At 38.4% G+C, this 25686-nt stretch overlaps 2 protein-coding genes and 1 long non-coding RNA gene across 8 annotated transcripts in view; 1 reads left to right on the forward strand and 2 right to left on the reverse strand.

The window, feature by feature from the left end:
- bmp2k (BMP2 inducible kinase) overlaps window positions 1–6460 on the reverse strand; it is a 38607-nt gene extending 32147 nt beyond the window's left edge. For all 4 annotated transcript variants that reach the window (XM_027138435.2, XM_027138434.2, XM_027138433.2 and 1 more), the window contains exon 1: window positions 5648–6460. In XM_027138435.2, coding sequence (XP_026994236.2) covers window positions 5648–5801 — 154 coding nt within the window. In that variant the 5' untranslated portion in view covers window positions 5802–6460. The remainder of the gene's footprint in view (window positions 1–5647) is intronic.
- On the forward strand, window positions 2600–13456 carry LOC125145520. 2 transcript variants are annotated; one of them, XR_007143927.1, is made up of 3 exons: window positions 2600–4480; window positions 12455–12590; window positions 13318–13456. It is a non-coding gene; the product is annotated as an uncharacterized LOC125145520 (long non-coding RNA). The 2 variants fall into 2 exon arrangements; XR_007143928.1 differs by lacking the exon at window positions 2600–4480 and adding an exon at window positions 12172–12313.
- The window catches only part of fras1 (Fraser extracellular matrix complex subunit 1), a 119396-nt gene continuing 104035 nt past the window's right edge, over window positions 10326–25686 (reverse strand). For both annotated transcript variants that reach the window (XM_047818659.1, XM_047818657.1), the window contains 21 exons: window positions 25240–25402; window positions 24734–24980; window positions 24148–24492; window positions 23776–23936; window positions 23535–23682; window positions 22181–22386; window positions 21799–21955; window positions 21501–21701; window positions 21209–21396; window positions 20681–20956; window positions 20335–20567; window positions 20076–20236; window positions 19704–19918; window positions 19039–19189; window positions 18728–18835; window positions 17213–17372; window positions 17011–17127; window positions 16751–16917; window positions 16084–16289; window positions 13311–13457; window positions 10326–12337 (listed from right to left, as the gene is read on the reverse strand). In XM_047818659.1, the coding sequence (XP_047674615.1) occupies window positions 11789–12337; window positions 13311–13457; window positions 16084–16289; window positions 16751–16917; window positions 17011–17127; window positions 17213–17372; window positions 18728–18835; window positions 19039–19189; window positions 19704–19918; window positions 20076–20236; window positions 20335–20567; window positions 20681–20956; window positions 21209–21396; window positions 21501–21701; window positions 21799–21955; window positions 22181–22386; window positions 23535–23682; window positions 23776–23936; window positions 24148–24492; window positions 24734–24980; window positions 25240–25402 (4306 nt within the window). In that variant the 3' untranslated portion in view covers window positions 10326–11788. The remainder of the gene's footprint in view (window positions 12338–13310; window positions 13458–16083; window positions 16290–16750; window positions 16918–17010; window positions 17128–17212; window positions 17373–18727; window positions 18836–19038; window positions 19190–19703; window positions 19919–20075; window positions 20237–20334; window positions 20568–20680; window positions 20957–21208; window positions 21397–21500; window positions 21702–21798; window positions 21956–22180; window positions 22387–23534; window positions 23683–23775; window positions 23937–24147; window positions 24493–24733; window positions 24981–25239; window positions 25403–25686) is intronic.

Genomic DNA, 25686 nt, shown 5'->3' on the forward strand with positions numbered 1-25686 from the left:
ATGCACAACCCAGGCAACTATTATAGCAGAACCTGCTGGGGCAGCTGGCTAAGGGGATATTTTTATCAATAAATGAACTCAATGAGTAATACTATGGTAATACAGGTCAAATGTGTTTTTGTAGTACTGTTTGTTGTACTGTGAAAGTTTTAGCTACGTTTCATTTGGAACCCGAGGCAGAGGTAACGGCAGGTATCTGCCATGTCAATGTTTCAATCGCATTTGGCTAATGTCACACATGTGCACTGAACACTCTCTCCGCCACATATTGACAAGACACGCCCCTTTCTGTTAAATGACCAAACCAACACTAGGACATTTTGTGAGTATTCATTACATTTTTTATTATTTTCATTTCTCTCTTCATTTGTCTTTTCAAGACCCTCACAAAAATTGATTACAGCATTTTATAGATCATTTAAAAACTGGTAAGATCACTTTCCACTCACTCACACAGGCCTCTGTAAGTAATTTGCCAGGTGTGCAAACAGGACTTACAATAGAACCAGATGTTTCAGTCTATAAAATGCAGCATGCCAGTTATCAAATCGCTGAAAACTACTTCACACACAGCGTGACTCATCTGAAGCGTGATAAGAAAACTGGTGTGTCAGAGCTTGTTGATGTAGACTCTCTTCACAGTCATTGAGAAGGGAAAAACTCAAGGTCAGCTGAATAATGCTGCAATATTCACCACTGACCAAAATGGACCCCTCGCTCTTGACAGTAGGGACAAACATGTTTGTTTTAAGAAACCACCAGCATTGTGCTTGTGCATATCCCAAAACTGCACGCTCAGATAATTAGGCCTCTCCCTGCCATTGCATAATCCCTTGGAAGAGAAAAACAGTTTAGAACTATATACAACAGCTATACAAACACATTTGGATCACAATACCTTGTTGCAGCTTTAAGGAAAATAATACAGTAATAATTATAATAAAAAGTTCAAACCACAATAAAAAAAAAGAAGGAATGTTGTCATTGCAAAAGCATACAGATCTCTAGTAAAGCTCGTAAGTGGTGCTGGAATTGTTTAAAATGTCTAATTATGCTACAAACAAAGCTGTTTGTCAGTGTTTGCTCTCATACAAACAGTTAGACATTTAAAAGCTAACCCACATGCTACAAACACCTAAAGTTGAAGTCATTGTCCCAGAATGGAGGTGTGATCATATACCAGCAAGATTTACTCTTACACATACTAACTGTTAAACAGAGCAACAGAAAGCAGGATTTCACAATTGTCATCAAGAACTAGATTAGAAAAAATAGCGAAGCACATAAGCAAACATACTGTTTAACAAATGCCCAAAGTCATCCATCATGAGACTCTTGTGGTGAAAAACAGCTTTAAATCTGACTATGACGAAAAATTTTAATTATGAACAACATCCCCTATAGACATTCCAGTGAACAAGCTGTTACTATAGAAACCATAATGTTTTATAATACAAATCTGTGATTTGAAATTACAGTCAACTTTAGAAAATTAATGAACACCTTCTGATTAATCAGAAACATCAGCTAAACATCATTAAATCTCATCTTGTGCAAGTGTGCACTTATAATCATATACTGTCATATTCTAAAAATCCTGATATAGATGAATTCCATCTATATTTTTTATCATTTCAACCATTTCACTTTGGTTTTAAAAATGGTGGGCAAACACAAAGGAAGTGATCATCATGGCACAGCGTGCTGCATTGTACCAGCATTCTTTTATAGGCTGACACAACAAGACAAAAGCACACACACAATCCTTTCATTCATCTCCAGCATGGTATGCAGATAATGTAGACTGCAGCTTTGACAAAGCCACATTACCAAGCATATGGACCAAATATACATGACTATGGCCATGTTCACACTAATTATCAAAAACTCCAAATCTCTAAAAACATCCAAAATAACTTGACTTTAGTGTTGTCTGACCATTGTTTTCCAAATGACTAGTGCTCTGTACAACATAAATGCCACATCCCTGTGTACAAAATGAAGTACTTTGTATTCAATAGTGTGCGACTGACCTCTGCATTTGCAAAGCTCTGACCGCCTGGACAAATCAAAGTTTTTAGTTTTATTATTTGTGGTTACAGTTTCTGTAGGCTGCTCATGTTGTGGTCACCAGCGTTGATTGACTTGAACGAGAAAAACGCTACACCCTGACAACTGACTTTCAAAAAAACAAGTTTACATTTGATATGCATGCAAACTAGAATGGCGTGATGCACCTCTGTACCTACAACACGCTCACCAATTCAACTCAACTCAATTTTATTTGTATAGCGCGTTTAACAATGGATATCGTCTCAAAGCAGCTTTACAGAACATAAGAAACATAATACAAAAGATTTACCACCAACCAGGCTACACATCACCACCAGAACATTTTTTGCAAGCTGGATACATTAATGTGCACAAATGACAGAATATATGTTCACAATCAGGAACACGCAGGTTTTCGGAAACAATTATTTTTTTTTGGGGGGGGGGGGGGGGGGGGGGCACAAGCCTGTAACATAACCATCCTGCTCACTTCAAACACTGAGTACACAAAAGATATGATTGTTTATTTTCAGACTTAAATATCTTACACATACACACCAGACTTTATTAATATATTTTATGAAAATATATGTTTATGAAAACAGCACAGAGCCTGAATTCTAACCCTAACCCTGTCAAGAGTGCATCTCCATTTATAGAGGAGAAATAAGACTACAGCATCAAGACACTTGGCTTTGTTTAGTCCACTTTCTCACTATGCATTAAGATACCATGGATGTTCATTATATAGGCATTTTCCTGTATTTGAATGTATGTATGTATGCATTTATGTATGTAGGACAGGAACAGACTGTAAAACACGGTTAAAACAGCAGAAAAATAATTAATGTTCCCCTGCCCCACTCCCCAGGACTTGTACAATACAAGACCAGAACCAGAAACCAGGCAGGAAAAATCACTGACCCTTCGTACCCTGGACACAACCTCTCTCAGCTCCTCCCTTCCGGCAGGCGCTAAAGAACTTTGTTTACCAAAACTGCCAGGCAGAGTTTCTTTCCCAAGGCAATCACCCTGATTAACAACTAACCATAATTATATTCCCTGCTTCATATCTATAAGTACTGCATAATCAGAACTTTAAGTCTGTTTTGTCTTGTCATTCTGTTTGTGTCTTGTATAGTCTAAGCTAAATGTACAGTACTATTTATGTCTGTACTTGAGAGTCACCAACAGCTGGAACTAAATGCCTTGTGTGTATCAACACACATGGCCAATAAACCTGATTCTTACGTATGTATCTAGAGCACCATAAAAACCACAACAGATTCCTTGTGTGTCTGAGCACACTTGGCGAACAAAGCTGAATCTGATACAAATTCCGTGTGCTTTTGTAAGGGCTAGAAAGAGACATCGGTTTTTAAACCTCCACAAAATATTTAAAGCACAATAGACTTTCTCTGCCATGTTAATCAGCCATGAACAAATAAATTCAGTGTTAATGGCTGTTTGGCTCCAGCATCCCTCGAGTATGCAAAGGAGGAAGGAATAATATAAAAAATAAAATAAAAAAGGAACTTGCAAGATGTTTGTGTGACTCAAACTCTGTGCTGGAAGAGAAATTTCACAATTCTGTGCAGTCAGCAAGTTTCACAGTGTTGGGACCCTTTAGCTGGAAAGACAAAATGACATTTTGCAGAAAGGAAAGCTCTGCTGCTGGCATTACAAGAAATATAAGACAAGGGCTGGATTTAAGTGAAAGAACATCTGACACACGGCTTCACAATGTCCCAACAGGCTGTATGTAAAAAAAATCATAAGTCTGTGGTCAATCATTCTTCTTCCATAAGTCAAAGATAAGCCTTCACAAAAAGAAAGACAAACACCTTAAGTTAAGCATTACATTGTGATCTTTTTTGTCACTCACACAGCTGTATAAAGGGCTTTAAAATTCACACTGTTGAGACCATATATAACAAGAATAAACTACTACATCCGACATCTTGCGGATCTACCATTTCCCCCAAAGGTCATGTGACATCTTAAACATGTTAGGCTTGTTCAAGCAGTCAGACACTTTGCAAGTCAATGAGTTCAAATGTCATATCCAGAACACCTTAAGTGCTGGAAACACATGACTACAAGGAAATGGCTGCAAAGCTTTTGATACTTCTGTTTTCCAAGCAAAACACAAAAAAAAATCCCCCACACAAAATGTGTAAAAAAAAAGGCATCTAATGACAAGTTATCTCTGATTTGCTTTCGTTTCAGAGTTGGAGCTGGGGGAAAAAACCTAACCGCTCTATTTGCTGTTAAATCTGGGGAATCTGACTAGTGTATGGTGGGAGATTTAACTTTATAACTTCATGAAGGCCAAGCAGCTGACATGCGTAGGACTACAACAGGATGGCCACATGCTAGCAAGGCCAAGGTCAAGGTTCACCCTTGAGGATACTGAACTTTATTCATGGTATTTCTATATTTATAATCGTTTTTGTAGCTCAGATTGGTGGTATACAATTCAGAACTTTTAAATTTGATTTATCTCTAATAATACCATATAGTAAATAAAAAGAGGCCTAAGGTGTGGCTACAATAAAGCCTCTTAACATCCTAAACTGACAATAGTCTAAAAAATGGTGATCTTCCTAACCCTTTTTATTCATGCTGATATAAAAGTACTGACGTATACTTCAGTCAACATAAAAGATGTAAACATCTGATTATTTTCACTTTTGTATGTGCCTATAAATTCATGCTTGTTGTTTTATTTTACTGTTGGAGGGATTTCATCATAAGGTCAGTCTATGTGAGGTTTTCTGCTAAAAGTGGTTTTTAAATGATTATTTAAACTATTGAAGACAAAAGCACAACAGTACTAGATGCAATTATGTACCTTTTATGTATCCAGTGGATTCTGTGTACAAGGTGGGGACATGCTGGTCAGGGTGCCAACACACTTCAGGGCACAATCTCACACCCATTCACACTATGGTCAATTTAGAGATGCCATCAGCTTCCGATTCATGTCTTTGCAGTACCCAGAGAAAACATACAAACCCCACACACGGGCCAGAAGCAGGGATCGAACCCCTAATCCCAGAGGTGCAAGACTGACACGTTAACCTACCTCTAACTTATCCATATTCAAGTTACTGCACAAAATGTTCCTATGAAAAGGACAAGCGTTTCTACCTGGATAGTTCTTTTCTCCTCCAGAGAAATGTATGACCCATATTATTTTCACACTATTTAGTAAATTAATAATTTATTCCAAGGGTGGAAAACATCTTTGGATATTAATAAGCGTCTAAAGTGTTAAGTGAAATAACTTTATTTTACCCAAGTTAGGAAGTGACAGCTGTCAAGGAATAAGGGGCTGTCAAAGAGGATTAAGATCGTAGATAATCCTAATAAAGAGAGCTGTCATGTGGTGCACAGGGAGCAGACCACCAGTACACACCTCAGGCTAAAAAGGCAGGTTTGGGGAATAAAGCATAAAGCAGATAGATGATTGAAGGGTTGGACGCAAAACTGCATTCACAACATTAGAAATTCAAGCAAACAGGCAATCAGAAACAAGACAATCGCAAGACAACACTAATTTAGTGTCTTGTCAGCCTGTTCATCTCTTTACCTTCGGCAATGAGCTCGTCCACGGTGACCTGGTGTCTCCCGATAGCGAACACTTTTCCGATGAAGTTGCTGCCGCCGCCGCAACCGGAACCGGAGCTCGAACCACCTCCCAGTCCTCCGCTCTCCGACTTCGGCATGCGCGAAAACTTCTTCATTCTCGTTTCTATCACGCAAATAGTCCTCCTTAAACAAAAAGCAACACTTCACCGCTTCTATCTGCTCATCACCACCCGTTTTGTCCTTCGAGCTCTGTCAGAAGTCACTTGAACACCATGATCCACTTCCTCCAGCAACTCAACCTCACCAACGGTCGTTAACGCTTTTAACGGCACTCTAGACGTTAGCTAACGTTCCGCTCTTTACGCTGCTGACGCCACCGACAGCAAACCAACAGTAACCAGTTCCAAACACACACGGATTCAAATGAGTTAAAAAAAAAACAACTCAAGAACAAAATCCTCAGCCGAGCCTGGATTATGTTTTCTAACACTTTAAGTGGGTGTGTGTTTGGTGTGTAGCCACTAGACTAGCTAGGCGAGCTAATGTTAGCCTAGTGGAGAAAACGCCTCCTCCCTACTTCCCTAGTTAGCACTTTAGCATGCTAGCCGGCGCTCTGCTCCACCCGCCTCAAAAATACCCTTTCAGAAGGACAACTCGTCTCATAAAGTCGACATTACAGAGTCCAGACCCGCGGCTTGGGCCGAGTTTGGCGACGAACGCCGGTTATTTCGACCATAACCAGGCTTTCTGCTCACACCTCGACTATAAACTCCGTAACTCTGGTGACTGACTGAAGTGGGAGGTTTTGTTGTTGCTCAGCACGCGCCAACCGAACTCCAGTGTGCGCGCGCGCGAAGCGTGCTATTGTAACGATTGGTGTGTGAACACACGCTCCGGTTTCTGATGGGACGCCGCAGCTGACCGTCTGGCGGATCGGAGCCCTTTTCTATTTTTTCTTCCCCCTGTTTGGTTGAGGAAGAATTTGTGGAACAACAAAGTGAATGAACAGATGAGGACTCCAAGCTGGTTACAGCCCTGTTTCAGGCAGGACGGCGTGACTCATCTACAGCAGGGCAACAGAAACCCGTGCTTTCAGGAGTAAAATCATTTCCAACACTATGATATGATCACAAGACAGATTTAATAATAAGAGCAAGAAGATAACGATGCACCTTCATGCATATTTAAGCCATTATAATTTTATTCCTACCTTTATCTAGCTATATTATGAGTACTTCCGGGTTTTACTGAAATTACCAATCAGATTTAAATTAATATTCTTAAATGATTTGGGATTAATTCTAAACTTAATACTATTATAATTTGATACACCTAATAGTGGGCATGTGGTAGCCTGGGGGTTGGGTAATTTGTTGGGCTACCAATCAGAAGGTTGTGAGTTCGAATCCCAGGTTCACCAAGCTGCCACTGTTGGGCCCCTGAGCAAGGCCCTTAACCCTCAATTGTATAAAAAATAGATAATGAGATAATGTAAGTCGCTCTGGATATAAGTGTGTCTGCCAAATGCTCTAAAATAGTAACTTCCCCAAACATATTGAAAAGAAGTAGATAAATAAATGAATAAATATGGTTGAGAGCCATGAATCTGTGTAATCACCCCATTGCATGGTATCTAGCAAACAGACTAATGGATTAATTCTGTGATCCATTAAACAAATGATGTTTTTAGTATTTGGTTTCCCTTTGGGTGTTGTTTTGTTTTGTTTTGCTTTTTGTGAAAGTTATATTTTGGCTAATGAAGTCAGCAACGACTAGTTTGCTTTGATATACTGTAGCATTTCTGTAACCACAAACTAACATTCGAGGAACGTTCTCATAACATTCTCTCCAGGGATTTCTCAAAATGATTTTATTTATTTATTTGTTTGTTTGTTTATTTGTTTATTTATTTATTTATTGTAAACTCAAACCAACATTTCTTTAACTTTCTTTTAGATGATGTTCTGTCGATGTTTGAGAAAGGTTGCATTTTATTGTTTGTAATTACAAAGCATCACCCTGAGAATGTTTCTGTAATGTTCTCTTATGGGAATAGTTCTCAAAGCTCGACAAAAGTTGCTTTTAGTTGATTTGTTTTCTTTTAACCTCAAAACATTGTCTCAGAAATCATCCCGCAATAGCCTCTACAATAAGTTCTCAAAGTTTTCAAAGTTTTAATCATTTAAAAGAATTGTGAACGTTAAAGGAACGACGATGAACTACGATGAACAATGAAACTATAAAAAGCAAAAGCCAAAAACAAACATTTCCATAATTTTTTTGAAAAAACAATAACCATTAGCTGTGAAACCCCTCGTTTTATTATTTGTAAAAATTTAGATAACTACCAGAAACCCTTTTAATAAGTTGTCTAAGCACTTCGGGACCTTCAGTTGTAGTTCACAAAGTGCATTAACCTGTACAGAAAATGTGGAAAGTTGTAAAACCTTGCAGTCTGTAGGTTATGTATTTATTTCTAGATCAAACATGTATATTGTACATCTGGCAACCAGTATATGTGTTTTTCAAAACCACATATAGCCAACAGGAAGGCAGATTTTTTTTCCACCTGAACATTTAGTCAAGCGAGGCCTGATTTCACATCTAAGCTCATCATCCCATAAAGCGGAAGCAGTAGTCATACTTATAGAATTGGGTTACTAGTTCTGGCTCATTGGTACAGAGACCGCATAATAAAGGAGGATGGTCAAGTGATTATGACAACTGATCTGTCATAAATGACCTCTGAAGGAAAACATCAGACATACAGTAAATGTTTTTTTCCCCCTCAGAGTCTAAGAACATGCCTCCCCCTGCTGGATAATCATATGGCCTCTAGGCTACATGAACACAAAATATTGTGTGGATTTTTGGTCAAAATACTGTTACAGTAGTGATCATAATCAACCACTATGTTTATGTTGGATAGTTTTTAGATTTAGATCTATTTATAAGCCTTACTGACCTGTCAGTGTAACCGAATCAGCTGAAGTATGATCACATTTAAATCTAATTATATATCTATAATAAATAAGTAATAACTAATATGAGATGGAATATGTCTTATATTTTTAATACAGTGTATGTAGTTTGGGCTGAATAATAGTGACTGAAATGTAATAATAATAATAATAATAATAATAATAATAATAATAATAATAATAATAATAATAATAATAATAATAACCAATTATGTAATTAATAATAATAATAATAATAATAATAATAATAATAATAATAATAATAATAATAATAATAATAATATAAAGTGCTTTATTTATTTATAAACCATTTTAAACCAGCCAAAGCTGTAAATAATAACAAAATAAAATAATAACAGCAATAATTCTGAATTAAATAAAAACCAGGGAATACAAATAGGTGGAAATGTTATACTATGGTAATAAGTTGCAAATGTCTTGATTAAAGAAAGAGCAGTGTAGAATTACAAATGTAAAAATAAAACAAATACACACTCAGTGAATTAATCTCCTCTCTATAGGGAAGTGAGAGAAAGAGAATGATGCTTGTGCTTTGGAGTGGAATTCACAGCCCTAGTAAAAAGGTTGAGTGGGCAGTGAATTGTGACATCTTGACAAAGGAGACCAATGTACTATAGTGCCAGGGTTTCCAGCTTGCTTCAGATTGGTTCACTTTTGAACCGGTGTCATGGGTTGTAGAGTATATTTTTCTTCACCTTGAAGATTAGCCAGGTTTTATATGAATTTAAATGTAATATGCATTGTATATAACGTTAAAGTTCACAATACACATAACAATATATTAAATTGTTAATTTAACACACACACACACACACACACACACACACACACACACACACACACACACACACACACACACACACTTTTGTGCCATATTGGCAACTAAAAATTGTCTTCTTTTACATTTAGTGAGCTTTTGAAGCAGTTAAAAAATATTTGGGGTTTTATTGTCATGTTGAAAAAAATTGGAAAAAAAAAATTAAGTCAATTGCAGGTGAATACTTATGGGGGAAAGACACTGTACTGCTGAACCTTTACATAATTTGATAGTTGTTTTTTTTTAATGAGCTGGGTTTTTTTTTTTTTATAAATCTTCTGACATTTACTATATTCACTAGAAAATGTAGTCCACATCATGGAACCAAGGTGTAACATGGAGCAGAAGATCTCACGTGGTTATAAAGGATATATGGGATATATGGGATGACATGTCTTTGGTTTCTATTAATAGTTTGTGTTTTAGATAAATCACAATCACAAGGACATTACTGAGGAAATCTCAGATCAGTTCATCCCAGAGATATTTTGATAAATCATTGGTAGTGTTTGTATATACATTATATATATGTTTGTATATACTGCTTCGGGTGTGTTTTCACGGTGTGTGTGTGTGTGTGTGTGTGCACTTTGGATGGTTTAAATGCAGAGAACGAATTCTGAGTATGAGTCACGGTACTTAGCTGTATGTCAAGTCACTATTAATTGTACAGTGTGTGTTTGTTTCTAATACTTTTTTAAAATTATTACTATTATTTAATTATGTCTCTCATCTAACTATTTCACAGTCATTGCTGTGGCTGCAGGTTTCATCCACGATGTCCAAATTAAATTTTTATATATATATATATATATATATATAATTCATAAAATATTTTTTAAGAATGCACATTTAACAGCATAACTAACATTCCTGACAAAATAACTTCTCATTATAAACCTTTTTCTTCCTTTGGGTTTTTCATGTATTCAGGCTACACTACTGTTATATTTATTCTCCTATTATTCAATTATTAAAAGAGACCTACTTCCTGATGAAAGCGGTGTGAAATCCACCATCAGACTATATAAAAGAGACTATAGTCATGAAATGTATTCCTCACAAAACTCACACCCACAGCATGGAGCAGACAGGGAAGTGAAAAGTGCATAGAATAATTTGAGCTAAGAGATATGTTTTTTTTACAGATTTTTTTTTATTACTAAAAAGGCACATAGTACAGGCATTACATCAAAAGCATCATTATTTCTTTACAAATCATAGCACCATACATTTTCTTTTCTGTTTGATAGGCACTGCATTCTGCAAAACAGCCAAAAAAAAAAAAAAAGTAGATACAAAATAATGTCCTGCGTTTTGACTGCAGACTGTCACCGTGTGCGCCATGTGATATGTAACGAGATCATAAAAACACAACACTGAAAAACATTTGGGCAGTACGGTACATTGAATTTGCCATACATATAATATGAGCGTAACATAATAATAATAATAATAATAATAATAATAATAATAATAATAATAATAATAAATTGAGATAATATGGCATTCATCTCTCGTCAACAGTGTCACTGGACACTGATGGAGCCTGTATGTGCAGTAGAATAAAAGAAATCCACAGGGTTTAAAAAGTACAGCAGAGAGACACAGTGAAACATTATATATTAGCACAAAACACTCAGCTTTACAACAGTGTTAAAAAAACAACAACAAAAAAAAACCAGCACTACTGCTTGCAAAAGTAATCGTCAATAATACAATATGTAATAACGGTGTTGTATTTGGATTCGGAATAAAAAAATCGCACTTGGTAAAATTCAATGTGGCACCACGGTGATCAAATGATAACAAAATCCACTAAAAATCAGTTACGAGAGATGACTATGTCATCATGTAATTGCACTTTAGAAGGTATTTACATCTTTTCCTAATTCAGAACAGTGTTGGCACGTAGCCTGTGCTTAATACTTTCATTGAGATCGAACTGAAATGGATGAATAAAAATAAAGCGGATATAAGATGCATTTAAATAAAGTGATGAGGTGGCTGAGCTACCACTGATTGCTGTATCAAAAGCAATGATACAAGTGTCGCAACAATTAAAAAAAAAGTATAAATGCAAAATGAAAATCAGACTGAGATCAGAGTGAGATCATTCAATATGATGACATAACTTCCTGAGGTAGCTCAGTTGCGAGATCCTTTACACTGCATAGCTGGCAAACAGACTTTCCCTTTTCCCCCCCTCTCGGGGTCATATAAAAATACTCATCTTGTAAAGCAACATCTCTCCTTTATTACAGCCAGTAATAGAAAATATTTGCTTTTACAGTGTCTTATTAAATACTCTAGTTTCTGTTCTTCAGACCTCAGTACCATCATTAAGGTTGTTGTGAAGTTTGACCTCCAGGTTGACCTGCTTGACCTTGACCCCGTTGACCTTCCAGGTGTCGGCGCTCTGACCGAGAAGGTTTACGTTGCACTTGCCGTTCTTTAGGTTCTTCTCAAGTCGTTCAACCTCCACTTTGGTGTTCAGCGGATACTCTTCTGTGTTTGGGTTCTTCATGGCCTTCCTGTTGTCCACCTTTCGGCACTTCCTGAACAGGAAGCAGGAAGCCAGGACCAGCACAATGAGTAGGAAGATGGCCACAACACCCCCTCCGACCGAGCCGCTCGTGTGCGAGTCGAACGTGGCCGAGGGTTCCAGCTCGAGCTTCAGTGCCTTCATGTTGGTCCCGTTCTTTACTTGCTCGCCCTCGTTGTCATAGATAAGCGACTCATCCAGCACAGACTGCTCGCTAAGGTCACGTTTTAGAGCTAAACTGACAGAACGACGTACTCTAGGGCTGGAGATTGATTCTGGACCAATGACATAGATGACTTGGAGGTACCACTGATGTCCTGCCTCCACCTGGTTAAAAAGGAAACCTCTCATAAAAAATATCACTAGAATTCAATATTCTTTAATCTGTATCATTTCAGTGGTGTTCAAACTGTAAAACTGACATGTTTCCTACATTTCCAACAGTGAAATATGTTCTGCATTCGACTAAAGGGGAAACATTGTCCATCCTTTAACATCTTTCCATTCCAACTCATATATACCTACTCAGGAACATGGGCAAGTGGGGTCAAATCGACATGGCTATGCACAGAATTGAAAAGTAAGTACGAATTTTGAGGTAAGTAGCAGCATTTATTTGTCTCATCTCTACCTACAGAGACCTGAGCAGCAGAGCTTTAGTCCTTCAGTCTATCCAGTGCTTTCATCTGTTTGCCATCAACACTATTGTAGATCTCCACATGGCCAAGCGTTGAGTCCAAAGTTTGCTGGATTTCTTGTTTTTGTGAAATTAACCATGAATGGAAAATAATTGCTTGTTTTTTTCTTATTAATTATACCGTTATTACATATGTTTCAAATTGTAGAAATGCTTCTCGTGTTAACTCCACTGTAATAATGACGGTCAGAGTCCCTCTGTGACATCAGAGCAGCTAACAACCACCAATTAATTTCTCACGGCAATAATGAAAATACAGCATTATGTATAGTACGGATATTTACACAAACGAGCGACGGAAGGAAATTTTAGGGAGTCAAACAGAGCATGTGCAGCTTTAAGTACACATCAAGGAGCTGAATTGTATTGAGGAACTGAATCTTGATAACACAATCCGAATAATGACTAATAGGTATGCCAGGTATATTAGCTGATTTTAGAGGTTTCGATGTGTGCTTTGACTTTACAAAAAAAACACAAACAGGCTGCCGAGCTGTGGACAAGTTAGGAGACTTGGCTCCTCTCTTTAGAGAAGCTAACAGACTAGGCAAATGGTTGCAGGGCAAAATTTAAAAACTCTCTTTTGGAAATATTTCCACTGACCTTATAGAGGGCATCAACCTTCATGGTGAAGCCATCCACACCAGGCATTGTGCTTATGGACTGCAGCTCGGGGACATCTGATGCAAAGCTGGCTTCAAATGGAACATCGTGGAAGTAGTGGTCGCATACATCAGGCTGCTTTCGATCCTGTAAGGGAAAAAGAAACCTCGTTGATCTGGCACTTTCCATGAAAGGTGCTCAATACGGTGACTTCAATATTACACAGGTATTCATGGTCAGGCTTTAAGCTGGTTTAGATCCTATCTGTCTGACCGATACCATTTTGTAGAATTAAATGGTGAATCCTCCAGTTTACTACCAGTTAATTATGGGGTCCCTCAAGGATCAGTTCTAGGACCTCTGCTTTTCTCTATATACATGCTTCCATTAGGGAACATTATTAGAAGACATGGGATTAGTTTCCATTGCTATGCTGATGACACACATCAAAACCAGATGAAATAGCCACAGTGTCCAAATTAACTCGGTGCCTTAGAGAGATAAAAGACTGGATGAGCTGCAACTTTCTATTGTTAAACTCCGATAAGACTGAAATACTACTCATAGGTCCAAAAACCAGTGCACATAAACTCTCACAACTTAACTCCCATTTAGAGGGATGTACTATTACAAGTAGCTCGACAGTGAAAGACCTCGGTGTTATACTAGACAGTAACTTGTCTTTTAAAAATCATATCGCCCATACTACCAAAACAGCCTTCTTCCACCTTAGAAACATTGCCAAGCTGAGAAACATCCTGTCTGTATCTGATGCTGAGAAGCTAGTTCATGCGTTCATGACCTCTAGACTGGACTATTGTAATGCATTACTAGGTGGTTGTCCTGCATCTTTAATAAATAGGTTACAGTTAGTCCAAAATGCAGCTGCCAGAGTTCTCACTAGGACAAGAAAGTATGACCATATAACCCCAATTTTATCATCTCTACACTGGCTACCTGTTAGGTATAGAATTGACTACAAACTGCTGCTACTTACGTACAAGGCTCTTAATGGTTTAGCTCCCATGTATCTAACTAGTCTGCTAACACGTTACAATCCTTCACGCTCTCTGAGATCACAAAACTCAGGGCTTTTGGTAGTTCCCAGAATATCTAAGTCTACTAAAGGTGGTAGAGCATTTTCTTATTTAGCTCCCAAACTTTGGAATAGTCTTCCTGATAGTGTTCGGGGCTCAGACACACTTTCCCAGTTTAAATGTAGATTAAAAACTCATCTCTTTAGTCAGGTGTACACATAATACATCCCATAATATCATGCACCAGTACATCAGACCAGCACATTTTTATGAACGGCAGATATGTTAATCCCTTTCCACTGCTTTTCTCTTTGTACCCATCCCGAGGCATCCAGACACTGTACCAGCTCCCATCGTCCTCTGTGGGACGAAGCCTTTGGACATCCACTGAGCCGAGGCCGACTCTAAGAATCCTGAGACATCTCCAGTTAGACTCTGTGGTACTCAGAAGATCAGAAGTCCTTAAACCTCACACCAATACACCATTTGTTTGACTGTATATTACAATCACACCCCCAGTGTCACCCATATGAGGATGGGTTCCCCCTTGAGTCCGGTTCCTCTCAAGGTTTCTTCCTTTACCAATTTAAGGGAGTTTTTCCTTGCCACTGCTGCCTGAGTCATCTCAGACTTGCTCATAGGGGAATAAATACATACACACTGTGAACTATATACATCTAATAATAATCTAGAATTTTTATTCTGTTAATTCTTATTTCTTTTATTATTCGTTATTTCCTTTATCATTAATTATGTCTACCTTCTGCTTTATGTTTATGTTCTGTAAAGCTGCTTTGAGACAATGTCTATTTTAAAAAGCGCTATACAAATAAACTTGAATTGAATTGAATTGAATTGAACTTCCTGTCAAGTCTTCCTGAAATCTAAATGCAACAAAAAGCCGGTCATTTTATGAATCATTAAACCACATTGTGATTGAAATTGTAAACCTGATTGGCCAGAAGGTGTTGATTCATATTCTATAACAGTAGCTCTGTCAGTAGTGCTGACTTCAATGCAAATCACAGGTTGATATTAATGCACATGTTTTAATATGTTATTCTTTCTATAGTCACAACTATCACACAGGGGACTTGTGTGGATGAAAAGCCAGATAACTAAATCTTAAAATATGCAGAATCAAATATGAGTTGCTATTTTAACTGAAATTTCCAATTCTGTGTATAGTGAAGGACATTCTTAGCATTTTTAAAGTAATTCAGAGGTTTTCCGCCACAGGAAACTATTCAGGACAGAGGAACTATTTCTTATATTCAAGAGAGAGGAAGAAGATAAGCTGGTGTGGGAATATGTGTCTATAGCTTCTATTACATAAGTGATAACAGGACCTGACTTGTTCCTTAATTGTTCCTTGTTTCATGTAGGATTCGTTAATCATACTATCCATCCATCCATATAGCCATCCATCATTCCACCCATTCATCCATCCATCCACCCGTCCTTCCACTCACCCATCCACTTATCCATCCAGCCATCCTTCCATTTATCCACCCATCCTTCCATCCATAAACACACCCATCCACCAACCCACCCATGCACCCATGCACCCATCCATCCATCCATCCATCCATCCATCCATTCCCTAAACTGCTTATCCTTCTGGAAAATACAATTAATAATAGATACATTTTCTGCCAACCAGCTCATGTAATACACAGCAACAGTAAGCAAAAGGAAGAAGCCAGACATTATTAACAGAGTGCAGAGTCATGTACCAGGAGCAGGAAGCGGTGTTTCAGATGCTTGTTAGGTTGGATACACCCATACTGAGGCCCTTCGTTGTACAAAGTTCCCGTTGGGTCAAAGAATGGAACATAGCCATCACGTCCTGTACACAGATAAACCTTCTCCAACTGCAGCTTGTAGGCCGAGTTCAGATTCTGTTCAGGATTCCACAGCACCCTGCCGTACAGAGTCTGGCCTACAGAACAAAGTACAATGATATCTATTTAATATAGCTGTTAGCATATATTTAGTACATTATCTAATCAGCTGATGCCTCGCATCATCTTTATGAATTTATAAAGTATCTCTAAGTAATCATAGGCAAACAACCTCTGTATTTAAACTAATATTTATTGGAGTTTTATTAACAATAATAATAAATAGATGTTCTAGATTCGATACTAACAATAACTGGTCAAACAGTTGTCATGGTTACCCTGCTTTTTTCTAATCCCAAGCCAGTTCTTCCTTTTTTTTTTTTTTTTTTTTAACCTTGCATCCTCACATAGAGTAAAATAATAGTAATAGTAATATTAAAACACTGTAAAATAATTCTGGCCAGAAGGGAACCGAAATAAAATACAGATTGTATAGATATAATAATAAAAAAGATTCACTTTAAAGCCAAATAGCCTCAACAGAATAAGGAAAATTTACCCATTGAAAATGCCCCTTTGTAGTCCATCTCTGCCATGGACATGACTGTGGTTGCAGGATCCATCATAAACACCTTCTCATTGTTGCACAGTTGGAACTCAGTGTTGAGAGAGTAGACGACAGGAACAGGACGATTCGTCTGCTGGAACGCAATGGGCAGCAGGAACCTGTTGCGGAAGTTGCAAGAACATGCCATAGACATTAATAATCACTTAATTATTTTAACAGCAATTCTAAACAGGATGGATCAAAGAACGCACTTCTCAGGAGCATGAGCTGTGCAGGACAGAGGCTTATCTCCAGGATCAATCCATGGCTGAGTGGGCTGCACCGTGCAGGGAATTAAGAAGACTGTGTATTCCCCAGAATAATCCTTCCTGGAACACAAAGGAAATACGACATCAGCTTTCATCAAGATAGGAAGACAAGTGTGACCTGAAATAACCAGAATTGTTGTTGGACCTGCTGTAGGAGCTAGTGGCCCTCCACAGCTGGTAGGGCGAGTCAAAGCTCTGTGCACTCCAAACAAGCTGCAGATCAAACTCGATGCCTCCGAGGTGATCCGGTGCCGTCAAGTGAGATTTGTGGCCAGGGAGAGTGTGATGATCTGGAACAAACTGACCTATAGGACAATTCAGAAATATCAAAAGTTTCAACAAAAAAGTTTAGTTTCATCCAACATATCTTGCTTTGGTTTGAATTATTCCATGAAATCTGCAAGTACATAACTTAAAAATGTACTTAACTTGAAAAGAACCATTTTCACTATATACCTATTTTACTGATGTGCACTCAATAGAAATGTCCCCATTTTGAATAGATCTTGTGTATCATTTTACATCATTTTAGACATATAATCAGACTAGTAATAATAACATGTAATTAGACTTGTAATAATAACATGTAATTAGACCTGTAATAATAACATGTAATTAGACCTGTAATAATAACAACACATAATTAGACCTGTAATAATAACATGTAATTAGACCTGTAATAATAACAACACATAATTAGACCTGTAATAATAACATGTAATTAGACCTGTAATAATAACATGTAATTAGGCTTGTAATAATAACATGTAATTAGACATGTAGTAATAACATGTTATTAGACCTGTAATAATAACATGTAATTAGACCTGTAATAATAACATGTAATTAGACTTGTAATAATAACATGTAATTAGACCTGTAATAATAACATGTGATTAGACATGTAATAATAACATGTGATTAGACTTGTAATAATAACATGTAATTAGACCTGTAATAACATGTAATTAGACTTGTAATAATAACATGTAATTAGACATGTAGTAATAGCGTGTGATTAGACATGTAGTAATAACATGTGATTAGACATGTAATAATAACATGCTATTAGATCTGTAATAATAACATGTGATTAGACCTGTAATAATAACACGTGATTAGACCTGTAATAATAACACGTAATTAGACCTGTAATAAAATGTAATTAGACCTGTAATAACATGTAATTAGACCTGTAATAATAACATGTGATTAGACATGTAATAATAACATGTGATTAGACATGTAATAATAACATGTAATTAGACCTGTAATAATATGTGATTAGACCTGTAATAATAACACGTAATTAGACATGTAATAACATGTAATTAAACCTGTAATAACATGTAATTAGACTTGTAATAACATGTAATTAGACCTGTAATAATAACATAGGATTAGACATGTAATAATAACATGTAATTAGATGTAATATTAAAATGCATAATTGTTAATGAAGTTTGTTTAAAAGTTGAGGACAAGTCTAACCACTGCCATTTTACTGCCAAATTGTGAAGCTATCAGTGGACTTTCAAGTGTGATTTTTATCATGTTAAGTCACAAATATGTGTGACAAGATAAAATATAGAATATGCACAACATATATACACACTGTTAATACAAACAGATCTGTATATTCAATAAATAAAGAACACACCTCTGAATTTAGCATGTGTTTTAAACTCGATTACTAGACGTCCATCTTCCTTGATGAAGATTCTGATGATCTGCAGTCTGGCTGAGAGAACGCTGTCTGTCTGAATGCCTGGAAGAAGGAGAACAAGAACATTTACATCAGGCTTTGGCAGATGGATATAGACAATGAGTACTTTGCAGCTGGTAAATCTTATATAGAGAAGATTAACTATATAGTTATGAATTGGGCCAAGTGAAGATAAGTTCTGTCCCTGAGACATAATATGATATTCTGGATTAAGTCTGTATTACTGTGACTCCTACAACACACACCTGTCCTCCACAGCACAGTGTCATAGAAGAAGGAGAACTCCATCTCGGTGTGGTGCTCGAGGGAGGCCCAGCCTCGAGGAGCTGTCACGTAGATGTAGGACACATGGAGAGGAACCTGCACGGTTAGAAATGACTGTGCCGAGTCTCTCACCTGTCAAAACGAGCCGAAAAGCACAATATAAATTCACATAAAGCCGAACTGACCACAAGCAAACTGGTCTCGGTATAGTCTCGATTCGACTCAAATTGGATGCAAATGGAGTAGTCTTCCACACAGGGCCTACGAACATAACGGCAGCAAGTGTTCAAGGGTCACATACTCTCATGTGTGGTAGCCTGACTGAACACGGAGAAAGAATTTTGGTTCTGTTTGCATATAAATAACCTGAGGCAACGTTATAGAATTTGAAACTATGAATCATATGTATTGATTTAGCATTTGTACAACAGATTTGGACAGCTCGTACATCATACACTGATATTTGTACTGACATTTTCTTAGGAGTTGCTTTAAAAATGTTCTTTGCACTGTTAATAATTAAAACCAAGATAAGAGATATGTGGGTGGCTTTTTGATGTTGGTATGGAAACTGATGTTAAAAAGGATTATAATGTGAAAAATCCATTGTGTAAAAAAGTTTTTTTTGTGTATTACTGTGACTAACCTGGAAGTCGGCAGTGACCGACCCCCCACATACGTCGATAAGTTCAGTCATGTCATAGTAAGCATCGAAGGTCCAGATGCAGCTCTTCAGATTGAGATGCTTGTACAGCTGGATGGTTCTGGGCTCACGGATGTTGGGGTTGAACTGGTAGGGACGATCGTACCCGGGACCCAAAGATATGCTATCATAGGACACATCATCCAGGAAGCCAGTTTCTAGAAAGCAGAAAAGTTGAGTAAGCATCAGACCAAAATATAAAATAATGGTATATGGTGATTCGATTGAATAATATTTGAAAGGCTATGGTGACAGCAAGAGTTTAATAGAATGCTTTTTGGATTGTATGATAACCCTGCAAGAAACACTGCTTACCAGAGATGCCTTGCAGGTCTTTAAGGGTAACAAGGTTGGAGCAAATGTGTTGCTGGCGGTAAATAGACTCAGAGAGCAGGAAGTGCAGATTGTGTAGTGGCATAGTAGACACCAGAGGTAACATACCATCCTGATGAGGGATCTGAACTGAGATGTGGATTCTGCAGGGCAAATCAGATTTGTGATATATAAATTCTTGCCAAAGTCTTTATTTGGTTAAGTCTAAGACTTTTAACGAGTTTGTCCTTTATCTACTCACCTGTTAGGATGCTCTTTGTGTTTGACGTCCAGGTATTTTAGTGTGGCGATAAAGGACTGGGCTTGGAAGCCACGGGCAGTTCCAGTGGTCACTGGGGTGTGACATATAGAGCCTTCAGTTCCGATGGTAATGATGTTGCTCCTTAGTGGTGTACCCAGGTGCCCAGCCTTATCCCGTGCCTGAGCCACGCAGCGCACGTGGAAGCGCCGGCTGAAGTAGATACTGTCCAGGACCTGTGTTGTAAGTGATCAAGTTAGCAATTTAAAAGGATCTTCTAGATAATATGGAATGATTTCCATCTGTACATCGAAATCATTTTCAAAAAAAAATCTATCTGAGGACAAACCATGTGGTTGACGGTTGTGTAGGGTGTGTTGTCTGTGACTGTCTCGAACGGTGACCTGGATCCACTGCTGTCAGTGGGTGCTGCCACCTCCCAGCTGAAGTGGATGGAGGTCTGGTTGATGCCGGCCTCCTCACAGCGCTCTCTCATTACTGAGTACTTAGGATAATGAGGGTCACAAGGGGTCACGCAGACCAGAGGGTAACCTGGAGATGGAGACTTCCTGCTGTTTTCCTTTGTCACCTCTTGAACGTAGTCGTAGTCTGAGAGTGAAACTACCTGCGTGAGAATAAGGATGAAATGCTTTCAACATTATAGATGTGCTCAAATCTTCCTACAAATCATATTTAAAATCATTTAGAACTGATGACTGGGAAACTGGGAACAATGCAACAGGGAACGAAACCATTAGGTACAATTCACTGAAAATGTGAAGGATAATATAAAGGTAATATAACGACACTGAATAAGAACCGGAACAAGACCCTTGTCCAATTTCCATACATTGATGTCCAATGATGCCAAACTTACAACTGGAGGAGCAGGAAGGATTAGACTTCCTGCAGCTTCCTGATCAAGAATAGTGACTGTTGCCATGGTAACCTCTCCAAGTACAGCTTCAACCGGGTCGTCGGGGCCGAGAACCAGCGAGAAAGATTCGTGCCACTCCCTTTCCTCATTGGACAAGATCTCAACCTTGAAGAGAATGTGGTCCACACCTAGGAAACATTTGAAGGAAAACGTTTAAAGGTCACACGGTGCTTCTTGACTACAAAGAAACTTTATTGTTGCCACTGAAAAATGGATTGAAATTTTGACTAACCGTGGCTAAACTTGAGAACGCGACTCTTAGGGTTATAGTCTACTCCGGACTGCGCTGATCCGTCCCTGGTGCTGCAGCGGATCTTAGAGGTGCGGTCCAAGTCTCCTTTCCTGATGACTTTAATATTCAGGACCTCGATGCCGTCTGGACCGGGTGGCTCTCGCACTTGGTAAGAAGCTTGTTCAAACTCAATCGTTGGTGCTGTAATGTAACATAGAAAATGATTCAATATCTTCTGACCAATTGGTGTGTTCTGAACAAACCACACACTAACTGGTATAAAAAAAAAAAACCTTACCATCTTCATCATTAGTGATGGTCACAGTGACAATGTCACTGACTCCAATCATGGCTCCACTCCAGTGATCCCCCTGTGGTGTGCCTAAGTGGACCTGAAACTCTTCCTCAGGTTCAAACACGGAGTCGTCGTTGATGTGCACTGTGCAGTTCTTCACCTGCAGATTGAAAGAACATATTCCCAACAAGCTGTATTCAGATTCAACAGCTTGAGTTCAGTATGTATTTTTTCCTATTAAATGAGATAATAAGAACATGCCTTAGTTTTAAGTCTGTAATTAAGTCTGGTTTTTGAATACAGATGTGAACTGAATACGTTACTAAAACTCTGACTGTGTGGATCATTGAGATCACAAGTATTCTTGATTAGGTGAAAGCATCACCTTCTCTCCTTTGAGGAAAACCACACGAGAGACATCTGCGTTCCTCCTCTCCTCAAAGTCATCCATCACCAGGGCAGACATGGTTCGTGTGAAACACCGAACTGAAGATTTATAAGAGAGGTCGCCCGTCCTGACTATGGGGATGTGCAGGACTCTGTCTTTCTCCTTGACTGTATACGCCACCTTCTCAAACTGCATACTGGGAACTAAATAAAAAATGTATAGGAGTCATTCTACTAGATACTCTTATTCCGAGAGGCCAAAAAATGGAATTTGTGCCTGTTTTGTTGTGTCCATGTTCAGCCTTGAGTGTCTTTGTCATGTCACAGTCCACAGTGGTGGTTGATATGAAGCTTGTATGAAAGTAGACGCTCTGTTCTTTACAAATTTGTAGTTTTTCAAGTATTTTCAGTTTTTCCCTAGCCTACTAGGGACAATGAATTCATAGAAAATGTTTTTTCTTCCCACAAATGTTTCTCCAAAATCTTCAAAATAAACGATTATATCAAACCCAATTCTGTTCTCTGACATTCCCCAAGTGCCAAAATCTGAAGATGTTAACTTCAACTACTAAAATTCAGTATAAGGTTATCAAAGCAGAGAAAAAAATATTTCATACTGAAAGCCAAAAATGTCCTGACTAATTTTCTAATAATTCACATGTTAATATTGATTGAAAATGTCTGATGAGTCTATTTCCATTCCACCCAAGTGTACTGGTAAAAAGGGTTAAAGACAATGCTATGGAATGTGACCAATGGCGTAAGTTTGATTTTGACATTGGTGGGGACATAATTTATTTGACATTGGTGGGGACAACATTACCCGTATTTTGTGTATAAAACTGTTGTTATAAGAATACTTTCTTCCTCACATACCGGTAACCTGCATAATCACGTTGCATATTGCTTCATACAACGGAATTTAGCTGCAGCCGACCTCAACACATTAGCGAGAAAGACAAAGCCATTCAAACAGCGACGTGGGTTAGAAAGGCAGGACTCAAAAAAGGCAAAGGCCAATCCTTTTAGAGAGGTAAGTTACAGAGGCGGGATTCATTGCAGGGGGTAAATCTGTTAACCGTTTGTGTTCCACTAGTTGCGCTATTTTTTATAGAAAGCCGTTGTAAAATATTTTCATCTTATTTAATGATTCCTGGATAAATATTAAATGAGATAAGTAAAAAAGTACAAGACATAGACGGATATCAGTGGTTATGTATAAATATATATAGGCTTGGTCGAATTATTACTAGGGCCAATTGAGTGTTCCCTGGATATTGGCAGGGACATGTCCCTACCGTCCCTACCCAAATCGACATCCTTGAATGTGACTGATCAATAATATTACTTACGATCTTGCGTGCTGTCGACAATATAAACTGATGCCTCGTGAGGTTCTGTGAGAACAGCACCATGAGGAGAGCTGAGGAAGACGATGAAAGACTCCTTTCCTTCGATAGTGGGGTTCTGGATGTCATCCACGATGGTCAAACTACAAGTCTGGAGAAAAGAAACACGTGTTTTAGGTGTGTACATTTTCAACCAGTGCAAACATTAGCAGTGTACAAATTCTTTGCAGACTGGCTCTAATACCTCTTGAGTCTTGCCAGGCTTGAAGTCGATTTTCTTTGAGCTGGGGATGTAGTCCACTCCTGGGGTGGCAGAGTCCTGGTCAGCTGGTCGGGTGGCGCACCACACTGACGCTACTGAGGAAAGGTCACTGCCCTGACGCAACACCGGGATCTCAATTGTGCCTATAGGAAGTACAACAATTTGTAATACAGCATTAGAAAGATTATCCACTATGTCTACTTGATATGAGGATAAAAAGTGTATCATTGAGAAGAATGATGGATAAAAAGTAAGGCTTAAAAATGAAGCTAAACTGCTAATTGACTTAATATATGAGGAAAGAGAAAATCAGTAAAGTCAGAGCATCAATGAAGAAAAAACCTAACTACAGACCTGCGTCCTCACTGAAGCTGAAAGACGCGTTGCCCAGGAACACGGTGGAGGCGTCATTGGGGCCGTCGATGATAACTTTTGCCACTGTGATGTCCCCCATTCGGGCGTTATCGGAGGCATCCGACAGCACCAGCTCGAACTCCTCAGTCAGCTCGTACTCGCTGTCATCAATTAGCGTGACATCACAGGTAGACATGCTGACCCCAGGGCCCAGCACCACACGGTTCTCTGAGCTCATGCTGCGACTCTTATAGTCAGATCCTGACTCCAGAGCATGGAGGCTGCTGCCTCGTGCTGACCTGGGAACGGTGTAGCAAAGAGCAGAAACGGTGCTGCTGGTGTCACCTAAGGGATAAAGAAAAGTACATGACTCAGATTATGGCATGTAGACTAATATACTGAGGGAATCTGTGTTTATATGAATTATCACTGTGACATAAACAGTTTAAAATGAATGTTTAAAAGAGCTAAAAAATAAAGCTGTGATTATACACATTGGGGTAAACTATATACTCACGTCAGACCCTTGTTTGCCTGTTGAGGCATTTTATATGATACAACCATAGAGCAAAACATGACTGTGCACCTTTTCTCTCAATGGGAACAAAGATGAAGCCGTTGCTCTCGTTGATATGGTAGTTTTTTTTGTCAAACTGCAGGGTGGGCTCATCCTCGGTGTCATTGATGTTCACTTGGGCACGCGTCACCTGACCCAGCAGAGCGTACACGGGCATGCTCAGCTCCACTGTCAAGCTCTCGATGTTTTCAAACACCTCGTCATCGTTGATGATGATGGTACACACTTTGGTGTCCTCGCGCTCGTCAAACTGAACCTGAAGGATCGAGGCAGATGAAATATCTTTCCTGAGATTGAATGGATTTATAGCTCAAACAACAAATCTGGTGCTCCGCTGAGCCAAGAACCTCCCAGGAAGATAAAATTAGATGATGTGATCAACTAGGGTAAAAATAATGGAAAACATGTGACCCGAGAAGTTCAGATACGTGTCATTGTGACTATTAGATCTGGATCTATATATAAGTAATGATTAATGAGAATCAGATATTCTGTGTGCTAGTTTAAGTTTGTACCTGTCCTGCATGCTCCACGTAGTCATGTTTGCCTTTCTGAGAGCCAGCGGTGGAGGTGGCGGTTCCTTGCTCGGTGCGGCACAGCACAATGGCGTACTGGTTCAGATTTCCCGTCCTCTTTACCGTCACTGCCACAGTGCCCGCCTTCTCACTCACGTTATAGCTGCACATATTATTCATAACCAGTCCAATCAATAACACAACCAAAGTAAATCCTGTCCAACACCCACAGCTTTTCACTGAACTGCACCTAAATGTAAACTTCCCAGGAGGAGAAATCTCTAAAAGTAATAGCACTGAATGCTTAAAACATTCTGCTTAACACTTTCTAGAAAGCCTCATAACCTTTTATTAATAATAAAGCATTATATAAATGTCAATGAGACCAAAGTCTACCCTGTTGTAAGTAAGTTCTATGGCACTATTTATTTATAAAAGTGTTTAATA

The sequence above is a fragment of the Tachysurus fulvidraco genome, chromosome 9 (assembly GCF_022655615.1).
Source record: "Tachysurus fulvidraco isolate hzauxx_2018 chromosome 9, HZAU_PFXX_2.0, whole genome shotgun sequence".
Classification (NCBI taxonomy): Eukaryota; Metazoa; Chordata; class Actinopteri; order Siluriformes; family Bagridae; genus Tachysurus; species Tachysurus fulvidraco.